This window comes from Nipponia nippon, unplaced genomic scaffold (genome assembly GCF_047370975.1).
Source record: "Nipponia nippon isolate SJK-2023a ecotype South Korea unplaced genomic scaffold, ASM4737097v1 scaffold_10, whole genome shotgun sequence".
NCBI lineage: Eukaryota > Metazoa > Chordata > Aves > Pelecaniformes > Threskiornithidae > Nipponia > Nipponia nippon.
The window spans coordinates 20,716,901-20,731,762 of record NW_028262291.1 but is presented as its reverse complement, the minus strand read 5'-3'; the positions used below and the strand labels follow the sequence as shown (position 1 = coordinate 20,731,762).

At 38.8% G+C, this 14,862-nt stretch overlaps 1 protein-coding gene across 6 annotated transcripts in view; it reads left to right on the top strand.

Annotated features, from left to right (window-relative positions):
• Positions 1-14,862, top strand: part of LRRC56 (leucine rich repeat containing 56) — a 68,702-nt gene that overhangs the window by 4,380 nt on the left and 49,460 nt on the right. For 2 of the 6 annotated variants that reach the window (XM_087746759.1, XM_087746758.1), the window contains exon 3: positions 8,205-8,369. In XM_087746759.1, coding sequence (XP_087602885.1) covers positions 8,205-8,369 — 165 coding nt within the window. Of the gene's footprint in view, positions 1-668; positions 709-8,204; positions 8,370-14,862 lie in introns of those variants that run through there. The other 4 variants (XM_009470324.2, XM_087746761.1, XM_087746757.1 and 1 more) reach the window with 4 other exon arrangements.

Genomic DNA, 14,862 nt, shown 5'->3' with positions numbered 1-14,862 from the left:
AGACCAGTATTCAGGTGACTTACCCAGCTTCTTCATAACAAGGTAGGAAAGTGTCAACTGATGTGAAAAGCTCTTGCCTTAAGCTCCAGATAGATAAAGACAGCAAGGCTAGGCTAAAAGCAGTATTTGTGCAGGGTGAGAAGGTTTCACATGTGACAGGAAAGGATAATTAGAGCAACACTAAAGCAAAACTAAGTTTGCAGTGAGAGAAGGAACTTTTTTTGTATTGTCCCCCCTTTGCAACAATTGATGCCACCTTGTATATAATATTTTTAAAAGTGGGTGAAATTTTGAGTCTACATGGGACATATTTACTTTTTCTTTGGCTCTCATCACTTATGGAAGATTAATCTCAAACTTTTTGTTCAGTGTCACCAGTGGAATATGGTATAATCTATGCAAATCAGTTGACAGATTAGTTTATTCAGTTACAAAAGCTTTATTCAGTAAGAAAGTACCTTTACACTGATAAGAGAATATGTCCAAAGGCCTCACCCACTGGCACTAACTCAGGGAGATTATTGCTTGGGTGATGAATTAGCCCTGAGCTACTCAAATCCTGATTATTTTTTTATTCCCCCCTAAAATATGATTTCATCATGCTGCTTCTTACTTTTAAAATACCTATATTGCAGGCTATGTGCTGAGACAGTATTGTTTCTTTTTCCAGATGTTAAATATACATTATAAATGGAGAGCTTCCTGAAGGTAACTTTTCTTTTAATTCACTCAGACTTGCATACAGAGTGCTTGTAGGATGTGCAGTGCTGGTCTTGGGTACTCGAGCTGTCTGGCTGCCTTTCTTCAGCCCAGCTCCAGCAGCTCTGAAATGGTGTGCTGGGATTCATATTCTTCAGCCTTCTCAGTCAAATTGGAAGGTAAAGAAGAAACAACTTAGGCAACTTTTACTTCAATGTGAGCCTTGACCTATGGGACTTTATGTAATGTGGCTGATGAAGAGCAGAGAGATGTTCAACCTGGTTGTAGACCACCTCTTGCAGAGGTGTGAGGAAAGAATATGTGTTTGGGGGATGCTGGTGGGAATGCTTTTGTTAATATTTTAAATTATACCAGCGGATGCTTTTATCTTGGGTTAGCCAGGAGATGAACTTTGTACTTGGGTCATCCCCCTACTCGCTCTATATGAAGTTGTTCATGTGAATATGAAGTTGTTCATGTGAATGAGTCTTTTCAGGATTGGGACCTGAAACTATGGCGCTGAGTTACATTTCCTCTTTGAGCTTGGAGAGTATGGATAAGCGCCCATGACATGAAGAGGGGTTTGCATGCCCTAAAACTTGTCTTGTTTTCCTAACTATATCTGTTGATCTTAAAAAGATACTGACTCTGCAAAACCTTGCCTTGTTTATGTCCTTCCTTGATATGTCCAGTAACACGCCTAGCATCTGCAATTTAAGTAATTGCTGAATTAGGCCTTTTGAATGCAAGGAGGGTACATGAGTGACCTGACTTTAGAAAAAATAATTGTTTGGGTTATTGTCCTTTGAAGGTTAACAGATTATCCAATAGATATTAAAATAGCCTGTGGAGTATTAAACATGAGATCAAATCTTAATTCAGCCTGGCAGGATGCACTTACCTGTACATTCTGTCTTCTGAAATAAGAATAGGATGTTGGAGGTAAGGCTCAAAAAGAAGGATATTAAGCACTTCCTGACAAAAGACTTAATTAAGCTAGTGCTGTGGTTTAAATTAATATCTGTACCTTGGGAATAGTTGAAAAGAATAACATTATAGTTGAATACTTTTTATTTTAACAAATCTGAAACTGTAATGTTAGAATTGCCTAAACTGATTATTTTCCCCAATCTTCTGCTCCAGTGACATCTACATTTAAGGCAGGATCTGTGTGTGTGACAAGCACAGACATCTTGATTCCTGTGTATGTACCTTGGCATTAGCTATTCATGACAGGACCCCTACATAAGGACAGGAGGGTTTTAAATAGAGCAGCCTTATTTCTCCCTTATTTAACATATGGACACTGTTGGATAAAAACAGGTGGCCATGGAGAGCCAAATGCAGCTTCCTGATCCCTGGCTACCTCGCTAGAGTTAAAATGGTGAGGGACTTACTCTTATCTCCTCCAGTAACTGAAATGATCATAAGATCATTTGGCAACCTTCTGGCAGTGAAGGCATAGGCACCTTGGAGCTCTGTTTTTCCATAACCCCTGTTCTTCACCAGCTACGCCCACATCCTACCCGCTGCTGTGCTTTTCGTAGGCTGATTGTGGGGAGAAGTGGGGACAGACAGCAGAAGAGCCTCTTGAGATATTTTCTTGCAGCAGGAAGTTCACCTATATAAGAAAAAAAAATCTCAACCTGTAGCCTCTTGCAGTTTCAGTTAAGGATTGAGATAATCCATGCTCATTCATAGTCACTGTCTGTAGACTTGCACTGCAGAGAGTATCAATGAATGTTTGTAGCCAGACAGAAATTGCCACCGATCCCCTCCCACCACAGGACTCTCAAAAACAAAAACAATTGATTGGACTTCGGTTTATTGTTTCTTTGACACGTAATAGCACATATAATAGAGAGTGATCTGCTTTTTATCCTGCTATCAGGACAACATTTGACAAGCTAGCTCCAGAATGATTTAATTTAGAGGCATTTCCAGCACACGATAAAAAATTTCTCATCACCTTACAACCTCCTCAGCAGGATCTGGGCAAGTATTATATATCCTGCTTTTTTAATACATGCAATTTGTAGATATATAAAGGAGAAATGGGTGGCATTTAAATGCATTGCCTTTTTATTTATTACTGCTATGTTTTTTAAGAATATGAAACACCTTTTATCTCAAGGGTGTTGGCTCAAACCTAGTCTGGGTTTGTAGCATGCATTTTCTTCACTGGGGTTGCTGCTGTTATGGATGACGGCACAGTTTGAACTCAACTCTGTGCATGGGGGTAATACAAAGTCCATGAAACTCCCAAGAACTTTCCCCGAGGACTGCGTGGGACATAGATCCTGAGGCCTATATACCATGATCATGGCAACTGCAGAGCAGGATTTACATGTAATAGCAGAGGACCATCAGGCACTCTTACAGCTTGTACAACTATAAATATAAGGAAGGTAAACAATGAGGCAAATCAGTACACTTGCTTTATGTGCAAATTTGGGTGCTTGAACCAAGGCCTCAAGTTGGCTGAATGAAACAAAACCATCGTTGTAAGCATTCGAGTCATTCAATGTCGTTGAAGTCAGTGAATTTTTAATTATGTTAAATGGGATATTGATATCTTGATATTTCAGCATTCTCATAAAAGCTTTTTTCTTTAGTGGGGCACACGAGTGGAATATTTAAGAATGCTCTTTATAGTGCTTACATGATCCCTTGATATTAAAGTAGCATTACTGAAGTAGTTGTTACTTCCTTCTGCTTAACAAAAACGGAAGATTAAAACAAGATTGTTTAGTCATATACAGAAAAGAAAGATTCCCATTAATATCAGGTCAGATGTTTTATTTTTCAACTTTTTAGAAGTTGCACCTGCTAAAATAGAGTGGTGTGTTGCAGGATGCTTTATATTGCATAAATGTAGCAGGAACTGGTTTTGCCATTAGGGGTGGATTATTGTAACAGTAGTTTCCTGATGACTTCATAGTAAATTCCAGCTGCCCGAACAGTTATTTTCCAGAAGAGGTTATCTGTAGTGCACTTGCACAAAATTACACTTAAAAGGGCACTCATAGTTCCCTTGGGACTTCTAAACCAAACCTTTTGTCAAATCCTTAGTAAACACAGAATTCTTTGTTTTCATTCTGTGGCAGTGGTAACAGTATGGGCACTACTGTAATTTGTGATTCTGGATTAAACAAATAAAAATTACGTTATGCAGGGCAAGAGAAATGGAAGTCTGCAGTGCAAGCTGCCTGTCATGAAGGGATAGATAACACAATGGTTCTCAAATGTTTTTTTCTAGAGAATTTTTAGGCTGGTGACATAAAGATAAGGGCGTACAGATTGCAGTACCCTACCTAAAATGACACTCCTCCTTGTCCAGTGGAGCTTTTTGAAGGCATGGGTAGCGACAGAGCCGGAGAGGATGCTGGTTGAGAAAGGGCGTAGAGATTCATTTATGTATAGGATGTTAATATGTGGAGGTATATGTCTTTCCTAGAGTAAATCTGGATTGATTACTGTTGCTTGGGTTTTTTTGTTTTTAAATGGCAGCCTAATTGCTTGGACAAGCTCTTTAAGTAACGTCTTGAAGTGAAATTATCATGCCTAGTCACACAATTCAAAGGGTTTTTCCCAGACTTAAGAAGCCATAACTAATATGGAGTCAAACATTTCTGGCAATTTCTGTATTTAAAATGCATATTAATATATATTTAATGGAGAATACACGATCCTATCATTGACTCTTCGATAAATCTTGTAGCAGGAAAATCAAATCTTGGAGTTTTACCAGTTTGTCGGACCCTGAGAACATCAAATAACTATTCTCTGCCAATTTCTTTCTAGCAAATTAAAGTATTCTGCAGGGATTTCAAATAACATGTTGTTCCAAGGATCATTTAATTTTAATAATGATCTTTATTAGCTGTATTATTCTATATATGTTGAAAATGTTATGCAGTTTTTAATGAACTTTCACAACATGCCTGTGAATTGAATAGCTTATCATCATCACACTTGCTTTGGGAAGGAGAGTGGCAGCAGTGGGGAAAGTTGGCAGATTAACTGTTCATAGAATTCAAGATCATCCATCTCACTGCTCTGGTCATTGATTTCTGCTGCACTCACTGATTATCTGCTTCTAGTTATCCACACGTGTAAGAGCCTGCCAAGTCAAGACCTGTGATGCAAATCCTGAAAAAACTAGTTCATTGATTTCTTTCATTCTTTTCATTCTTCTCAATGTTCACATGCAGAACAAACCCCCTTTTTTTTCCAGCCATTTTCTCTTTCCCTGACACTCTCATCTACTTACTGGGGTTGCTTTGCTCTCCCATTGAATTCATTGAAGGTTTGTGTTAGATGCAGTGAGCTTTCATCCTTGTTGGTCCCACAAAGTCTTGCTGGAATGATTTGCATTACCATTTAGCGTATAGATTCAACATATATCCAATGAGACCATCTTCTCTGTGGAGTATCTTCAGGTTTGTGACTTCTCAGACCTCTTTAATGACAGTGAAGTCTTTCCAGTCCCTGTCAACTGTCCCACTGAGGCTAACACTAGTTTGGGTCAGTGGTTGCTTGTCCTGTGCATTTGACAGAGCTATAGATTTCTCATTTTCTTTTTAGCATTTTAAATGAGTGGTGAGGTGGCTTTACTGGAATGATTTTATCTGTCTCAGAAAGTTAGGTGGACCTGATGAAAATGAGTGATCCGACTTCTGTATCTGTAGGAGGACAAGTGTTTTGCCAGGCCCCCTTCTTGCTCCTATACAGTGCTGGAGATTTCAGAGGCTTATGGATTTTTATGTAAGATTGGTACCTCACCACTAGGATTCCTGCACTCTTAGCTTTTCTATATTCCTCATTTTGAGGATGTTATTTTGATCCATGTTCAGGAGAAGATTCTTTCTTCTCTGGAGAAAGTTTTGAAGTGATGGAAGCACATTAAAAAAAAATTAGTTTTGTTTGCTGACAATAACTCAATTTGATCCCAGGCAATTTGTAATGAAAATACTTTTCTTCTTGCTAATCCAATGTTACAATAATTACAAGCAGCAGATCAATAGCGGGAAGTATAGAATTGGAAGTGTTACTTCAGATATTAAGCCACAAATTGATCTCCCTGTCAAACCTTAAGTAAGTGCTGTATCAACACATATTTTAAAGATTGGAGGACGTTCTGAAATGTAATAGTGATGGACTGAAGAAAGGAGAACAATAATTTGTTTTATGCAAGTGTATTAACTCTTTACAGCCTGAATCTACACAATCCTGCTGTTATCTCACGTTTTGCACTCGCACGTTGTATCAGTGATTTCTGACTATTGCTCCACCTGTCTCTGATAGCATACAGGATTATCTCTGGATAATAACGATCCTCGCTTGAATTAGAAGGAACCACCAGAATTTGCACACGATCCAACACAAGTCTTGTGCAACTGTCAAAGTATTCCAGCATTTATATGGCAGATGTTCTAATCCAAGTCAGTTATTGACCAAAATAATTCTTTCTTAGGCAAATAAAGACAACACCAGAAGACCTTCATGTCACATAAGATTCTTCAATTTCCTTGGACAACTGATGGCTGTTGCAACTCAGTGTACTGTCTAAATCATACTAACCTGCTCTAAAGAAAGTAGAGGAAAAAAAATCTGAGAAATTATAGAATTCTTTGGAAAAAGAAACAAATAATAGAAATTTGTAGGGTTTTCTTCCAAAAACTCAGACATATAGTGTTTTTGAGGTCACTTTTCCCTCTTAATGGGCAGAAGTATGAAAGTTGTCCTTATGCTACTATGGGTATGCTGAGGTTTTAGAAGCTGCAAATGTCACTGCTCAATTAACTTTATGGTGTTTATAAGCCATTAAGAAAGATTGAAAGGAGTAATGTGTCTCTGAAGAATTTGTTCTTGAATATGTTTTTTAAGCATTGAACATTGTTGTGGCTCAGATGTAGCACAGTTGAGAAGTCAGCTTCTTCTCTAGGAATGCTTGCCAGGTACATGCAGTGATCTGGGAAAAATAGTTTTTGCTTTCTGTGCGTTGCCTCTCCCCTGATAAGCATATGGAAGGAGCACTTAGAAGTGTGAGGTGTTGGTTCCTCTCTTCCTAATGCTAGGAGATCCTGCAGGGAGAGGTTTGGTGGATCGTTAATTTGTTGTTCTTCAGATAAGGGCTGCTATTTTCTCTGACAATACTGAGTCTTTTGAATTTCCTTTGCTAGTGCAGAGATGAAGACTTTTGACTGGGTGTGAGTAGTCAGAGCAAGAAGTCTCTGGTATAAACCTCTCTCACCTACTAACCGGTCAGTCCTCTCGAGTAGAGATGGCTAGCTGAGCAGTCAGAACTTCTTCTATTTTTCTTAACAGAAATCACTCCTGTGTTTAACTGCTTATTAGTATGAGGGGGAAGAAAGGTGGTAATTCTCAGTTCTTGGCCACCACTGAAGCCTTGTCAGCCAGTTATGATTAGCTTGATTATTTAATTACTTTTCTAGCACTAAGAATAACTGTTGCTTCACAGTGGAGAACAGAGGAAAACTGCAGGTGTCCCTTCAGCAGAGCAAGAAGGCTTTTCTCTAGTCTAACCTTTTGTTGTTACAGCTATGTTTCCAGCTGTGAAATTTCCTTGCTGCCAAGTAGTAGTAAATAGCTGTATAAATCATAGTAATGCTTGTACCATTTGGGTACAGCTGATTGCTTTTTGACTCTAACGAATGTACATACGCTTGTTCTCATATTTCAAAGTTAATTGTTAATATTTCTGGAAAAGGAATAGCTTTGGGAATTGAAGAATGGACACTTTTGAAGCGCTTCATCTTCAAACTTTGGATTTCATTCCTCACTTGAAGCATACACAGTTTTGTTTAAATGGTATTTTGATTTTATTTTCTCCAAGACTCTCTTCAGAACTAGAAGTCAGTAGCCATGGCCTGCCTGACCCAGAGGGCAGTCAGTAACAGTGCAGGTACATTTAATTCAGGATAGCAAATACAGAGTGCTGCTGTCTGTGCTACCTACAGGCAGAGCTCAGAACACTGGAGAGAAGTGGTGACATGTCTTGGTGCTGGCATTTGTAGCCCGGAGCCCAGCAGAGTTTTGTTGAGTGCTGTTAGCATTTCTCAAGAGGGGATGGGTAGGTAGGTGGCCCATGTGGATGGGAAGTTCACTGCCGTCGGAGAAGGGTGAGTGGAGTAGTGAGAAGACTGGAAAGGACTAGTGTTCTGAGTTGTTTGTTCTTGACTACCTTCTTTGTACAGAGCCATAGGTATGCCTGGCTTTTTGTATAACTGTAAATGATAATTTGCTATGGAAGTTTACACTCAAAGCTGAATGAGATGTGGGACTAGGATAGCTATTGAGGTTGAAGAAAAGGAAGAATATATGTTACGTGATGCATCGCTTTGGGTTCTTTCTGATTAGAGAAACCTGTACCTGCATAGGCACTTGCTGACTTGCAATGGGACTCAAAACAGATTGTGCTAAAGGGAAAATAATAAATACAGGGAAAAAAATCAGACCACTTGTTATTCTTTTGTTCAAAGCATATTGAGATGGACCTGAAGTGGAATCCTGGCAGAGTTTCTCGTCCGGCCTCAGCTGCAGTCCGGGTGACTGATTTGAGTTGGCGAGGCAACCTAAATCCCAGTCCGCTGATTAAAGACGATGGAGAGCTGCTTATGGATGAATACCTTTCCCCCAGGAAACTGGTGAGTAGACATCCAATTTTTTAATGAAGTAGAAGAGGCAAACTGGCATATACAGAGAGCTGTATTAACTTAACCTTCCAGCTGCTCTTGTGATGATTTCAGATTGTTGCATATCTGACAGTTAGACTTCTGCATAAAAGTAGATTGTGTCTTATGGATATTTATCAAATTTTTGTCCTCCTCTCACCTTGTTTCGTATCAAAAACATTCCCAGCATGAATGCTGCTGTCTTTAATGCCAGCTTTCCTGAGGCAGCATGAAGAAAAGTATGGGTAGTATAATTATAATTTAAAAGATCTGATTAATGCCATCTGAAGTACCTTGAATCTTAGCATTAGAAAAAACTTTTTACGTTAATCTTGTTCTAGAGATTGGAAATGTAACTTTAAATGCACAACTTTTTTCTGAATTAGTGAAATCCTCTGTCCTGCTAAGAAGCCAATTAAAATACTCTGCAAGTGCTATAAGTACTTTCTATATATATCAAAGTGTGTGAAATTTCAAAGCACATTTGAAAGCCATGTTCCTTTTTGACCAGGGGAAATGATTTTGGCGTGCAGCCTGTTGAAAGAGAGTAACATGCTGAAATGAAGGAACACTTGGTTGCATATCGTGCTGTATTTGCTCAGGACTAATTAAGGGTGAAATCCTTCAGGACATGTAGGAGCTGAGAAAATAACCTCACTTATCCCTGCTAAAGGAAGGGAGAGCTGAGAGCAGAAGGGGAGAAGCTGCAGCTTTCAGTGTTGCAGAGCTGGATAGAAATTAGTGAAAGACAGATGGGGCCAAGGCTGTGGTTTGAATGCTCCCAGTGGGCAGGGTGGTGATCACGGTGTCCATAATCCTCTGTGCATCCACTGCACTGGTGGAGAGACACTAGCTTCTGCAGGGGGCATATTCCAGCTGCAGGTTTACAGCACTCCCTTACTATATACCTGTCACAATTTTGACTGTGCACTGTAGATTACACAGCAAGTTGTTCTCAGAACTACCCTTCTCTTAGGAGCTAGGTCTTTTAATGTTTATAAAATGTTTGGAGATGCAAAAATTGCTTTCTGCAGAGTGTATATTTTAAGCTTTCTGGAGAAAAATTGATATATGATCTTATGATCTATGCCATTCACTTTCCTTTGGCTCATGTGAACCTCTGACAACTTCTTGGTCTTTTTTTAAGATCTGGCATAGAGTTTGACCAGTCTTATGTGTTTGTGGCCTACAATACCCTGCATAAATCCAATGGGAAGCTCTCAGATTAGTCTGTTTTCTTAGGGCATGAACCAAAGCCCATTAGAGTAACCAAAACAGCTGCCCTCTGACTTCAGTAAACTCTGAATGAAACCCTTAGGAAGTTATTTTGTTAGCATGAAATTCTTCTCTTTCTGAAGCTCTGCTGCTTTTAGTTCACAGCAAATTGTAAGCAGAAAAGTGTATGTAAGGCAATGTTACCCACCTTCCATTAAGTTGCAGTTCATTATTTTGTAATATATTTTTAAATACAGATCAGAAGTTAAATTCTCCCACAATTCTAGGCTATTTTTAAAAATGGGAAAAACCTCTTTATTATTCACATGTACCCTCTTGAACTTAATCGAGTCTTGCCTCTTTAATATTATGTGTATTAACATTTGTAAGGAATTCTATTTCAAAGACTCTTTTAAATGGATGCATACTGTCCTGCTAATTTTTCTGGACACAGTTATTTCCTGGCCCTGGAACCCGACATTTGTATTGGCATAGCCGGGATACTTCCTGCTCAGAGGAAAAATTATATGACATTGTCAAGGAAACATTAACAATGTTTATAGCTTGTTTTAATAACATATCCAATCTATCTATTCTTTGACCTTTATGTTGATCAAATGGAAACCGCTGCTTCCATAAATTTACTTCCTCTGGATTTGCAAATGTAAAAATAGAGACACTGTTCAAGCATTTAATCCAAAACAAGTTTTCACATGAATTTTTTTTAAGGAACCACATGCCATTGATAACCAAATGGTTTGAAAGGTTGTTTTGCTTAAATCAATACACTTGCAATATCTTCTTGATTGTCTTTTAGTTGTGAATATTTTAGGAGTTATTGATTGTATTCGCTGAAGTTCTCTGAGAAGGATACTAATAGATTTTTAAAATACATACTCATTAAAGTAAAATTATTTTACATTCAAATAAGGACATAGATCCCAGTTCTGCAGTGTTGTGTGGGCAGATTTCTGGACACCTGATGGAGGTTCCTGAGGAAGGTTTTCGTTCTGAGATATATACTCAGCTTTACTCCTTGCCCTTGCAATGTCCTGTCTTGCACCAGTTCAGTTTGAGCTCGGGGAGGCTGGAAGGTCTAGCTGTGCAGAATCTGTGAAGATTTGGTGCCTTGGATTGCAGCCTGTGGCCTTGTCTCTACCTGCACATTTTACTCATTTTGTCCTTTTTACAGGGGGATAGCAGTCTATTTAGTAGTGAAAACATTAGCAGTCCTCGTTATTAAGGACTCTCTAAAAGGTGTGATACTTGTATTCCTTCACTTTTTTCCAGTTGCCAGGTTGCTTTCCTCCAAAGAGAGGGAAGTTTGGCTTAAACGAGTTCATCTTTTCTTTTTTTTTTTTTTCTTTCCTTTTTGCCTTCTTGGACCCCATAGCACATAAGACAACTTCTACAAAACCGTTGGTCCCTTGCCCGTTCTCTTCCTGTCCATAGTGGATTCTCACCTCAACTCACTTAAATCTTACGCTTGCTCGCTACAGGGTTTGTGGTCTTCTGCGGCCTCATTTCAGCATAATGTTCCCTTTAAAATCCTGTGTGATTCCATATCCCCATTATGTTAATCACATCTTCTGTAGTTTGTGCTTGCTTCCATCTCTCTTGCTGCGTTATCATCCAACGCCCTTTTATATTTGAATACTCTTCATCTAAGCTACAGGTCAAAAGCTTTTATTGCAAGGGTTGGTATTATTAGATGTTCTTTTTATTCTTTCTGCTAGTATCAATGTCAATTTTCTGTTGTACTGTTTAATCTTCATCTATATGAATAGACATTCTTGCTTTTCTATTTGTACCTGTCCTATTAATATTTCCAGCTCCCTGCTCTGCCTGTACTTGTGTTGTAGTTATGTGTTGTTGTTGGATGTTGTAAAATACCAGAGTGAGCAAATTCCCCATTCTCCCTTTGTTTTGAAAACTGGCTGTTAATGGGCAATACATTGCAATTAATTTTTAACTTTATTAGGGCTGTGGCACAGATTTCTCATTAAGTGTGGAGGAACTGAAGTTAAGTGCTCCACCTGTCTTGAATAAGATTTTTATTTTGTTCTATTAACCCCCATTCCTTCCCCATCGTTTGCAAAGGGTCTTTTCCTGACCTCCACAAAAGGCATTCCACTCCTCAGAATAAACTAATTTTACAAGGTCAAATGTCTTCCAGATATTGTCACATTATCAAAACTAATAACGTATGTGCGTGATCTGTAGAGAAGAAAGGAAGTATTTTTCTTATTTCGCTATTTATTGATCCTGCTCCAATTAATCATGTTTTCTAAACTTAGGAACACGTGTTCGGAAGTGGTGTTTAGTTTTGTTGCTCAGGAGGTTAGGGTGTATTTCATATGGTATGCACTCATCCTCATGGGGAGAAGAAAATCCTGGAGGGTCCTGGAACAATAGATTGGATTCCTGCTGAAATGACTCAATCGTTTCCTTTTTTCCTTGGCAGAAAGTTTTCCTCTCAGTTGTAAGCTAAACGGATTTGAGAAAAAAAACTGGAGATCAAGGAAGAAAGTGCAAAATCTTGATAAATTGAGTGTACTGAAGGAGATGGAAGTAACTGACTGAATTTGGATCTGCTGAATCCTTCATTAGAATTCTATAATCATTTAAAAAATAATAATTAAAAAAAAGTTTGAAGGGACCTCTGGAGGTCTTCCAGTTCTATCTTGTGCTCAAAGCTTCAAAGCTTCAAAGTTAGATCAGATTGCTCAAGGTAACAGATAGTAGTAAACATAATACTGTGAACAGGAAAAAAATTACAAAGCCTCATTTAGTTTCAGAGCTTTCCTTTTATGTGTTCTTATCCTAACACTAATGCCTTTACTACAGTGAAGGCTTGTAGGTGTTATATCAGTGCTCATCTTGCTGCTTAGGCATCTGATGTTTTACATTCAAATTGTCACATCAGGAATCTTTGTATTTATATGCATACATGCACATATGCATGCCTTTATATGAAAAAAACAGATTTTCATTTGCATACAGGCACAGCTGCTTAACTAACATAAAATGGCAGATTGCAGTCTTGAGTTTTGCATGTTCAGTGACACAACATTAAGAAATGATTGTAGCTACTTATTATGCACCTAATTGTTAGATAGGAAAAAGAATTAATGACTTTTTTTATATCTATGTGAGGGAAAGTAAATCCTTAAAACAAATTTTAAAGCAAAAATTGATGTAAGAATATGTACTATCCTGTCCACTCCTGACCTTCTGGTTAATTCAGTGCATAGTTAAAACTGATCTTGTTTCCTCCTACAAAAATGATACAGGCTATTTCTGGGAGATCAGCAAACCTCCCATGCAGTTTCTGGTGCCCCACGTGCCCTTTGAAGTTTGCGATAGTTAGGAGATCTCCCAGCAACTTGCAGCATCAGACCCTTAATACGGGTTTAAAAAGAGAAGGTGTCAGTACTGTGACTCCCCAGCACGGGTCGGGGGGAGCTGAACTGGAGATGGCAAGACTAGGCAGGGGCCTATCTGTGTAGATCCGTTGGTGTGACTTGGAGGCTTTGGCACGAGAATAAGGACATTTTGACTAATGCATCCACCACCACTTAAATTTTATAATTATTGCCCTCATCTACACTTTTCATACAAACCAAGAAGATCTCTCTTTATCACAGACTGAACGCCTAGCTGATCTCTTTATCTGAGCTGAGAGAAGAATGTATTTATATTATATGCAGAAAGTAGTGAAATACAGCTAAATATTGTAATTATGGGCATCTGCAGCACGTAGCCTGAAAGGAAGATTGCATATGGGACCACAGGGAAGTTCTGTTCCCCCTCATTGAAAATCCCTTGATTTAGAATCACTCAAAACCTTGTTAATGTTGTAGTAATTTTCTTCTTAGAAGAAATATTTTGTCATACTTCTAGCAACATTAATTTTTTTTGTGCAGGGAGAGATGATACTTGAGTTGGGAATTTGAAATAAAGTCCCTGCAAAAAGCAATGAACACACGAATGGACATGAATCTAGTATTTGCATACAGGTGTAGTATTAAAAGAAAATAAGCTCACCACTCAGGAATTCCTGTCTTAGCCAAATTAACCAAGATCAGCAAAATAAATGCACAGCTGGAAATGCTTCTCTGACAGCTGCATGCAACATGCTCTTCAGCAACGTATCTACTTTTCTTAGAGTATGTGAAAAATCTAGGGAAGAGAAATCAGTTGTATACACCAGCTTTAATTGAACAGATATTATTTGCCAATTAAGGAATTTACAGAGAGCTGCAAGTGGGACTTGAACTGGATTTCCCAGCATCCCCAGGTGACTGTTCTGCCAGTTGGGAAGCTCTGCAAGCACTGAAGTATTTTTCACTTGCAATTTTTTTACAGAATACTTATTGGCTCTTCTTGTCAGTCAGAGGAAAAGCTTTCCAAACTAGTGCACACTCTCCAGTTAGATATTGGCCAGACATTTTGCATGATGGGAATGGTTTGTGAGCCATCATGAAGTTGCCTCTTAAAATACTGGCTAAATTATTTACCAATAGCTTCTGCATGATCTCATGGAAAATAGTTTTACTCCTATTTTGAAGGAGGTGCAAAAATGTAAAGCGAACTTTATCCATCTCCGTTTTACTTATCTTTTACTTATCTTCAGAGTTGTGCAGTGCTTTACCATGGAAATTTATCCTTTCAAATAAAAAAAAATTAGGGTGGAGTACAAAACTTGCTGCCCAGGATCAAGCTGTCAGGCCACCTTCTTGAACATCATGTGCCAGAAAGATTTTGATGTTTGATTCTTCAGAAAACATCCTCCTTCTCTATCTAACTGATACCTGCCTCACTGGGCCGTAGATGGGTGGCAAGCAGAATCCTCTCTGGACACCAACAATCAGCCTGGAATTATAGTTAGTTTTTTCAAGGTATCTTTTTGATGTAAAATAACTTTGGGTATATCCAACTCTTTGCCTAGAGCAGATCCTTGGTCTATTTTTGTCTGCTCTATGTTGAGGCTGAGCAGCTGTAAACAGCCAAAGAAATCTCTAGATGGCACAGCACCTTCACGTCCGTAAGCATTCCTGGGGCACAGGCAGAGAGACAGCCCTTTGAGCTGTGGGCAGGCACTCATTACCTGAAGCCACAGTGGGACACCTCTGAATTAGGGCAGGAGCCTGTCCTAGACCTGGCATGGCCCTACGAACAAAGAGATGCAGAGCACCTTAGCATCACTTCTACCTGCATGGTGCCAGACATCTGTCTGTCCAAGCTGATG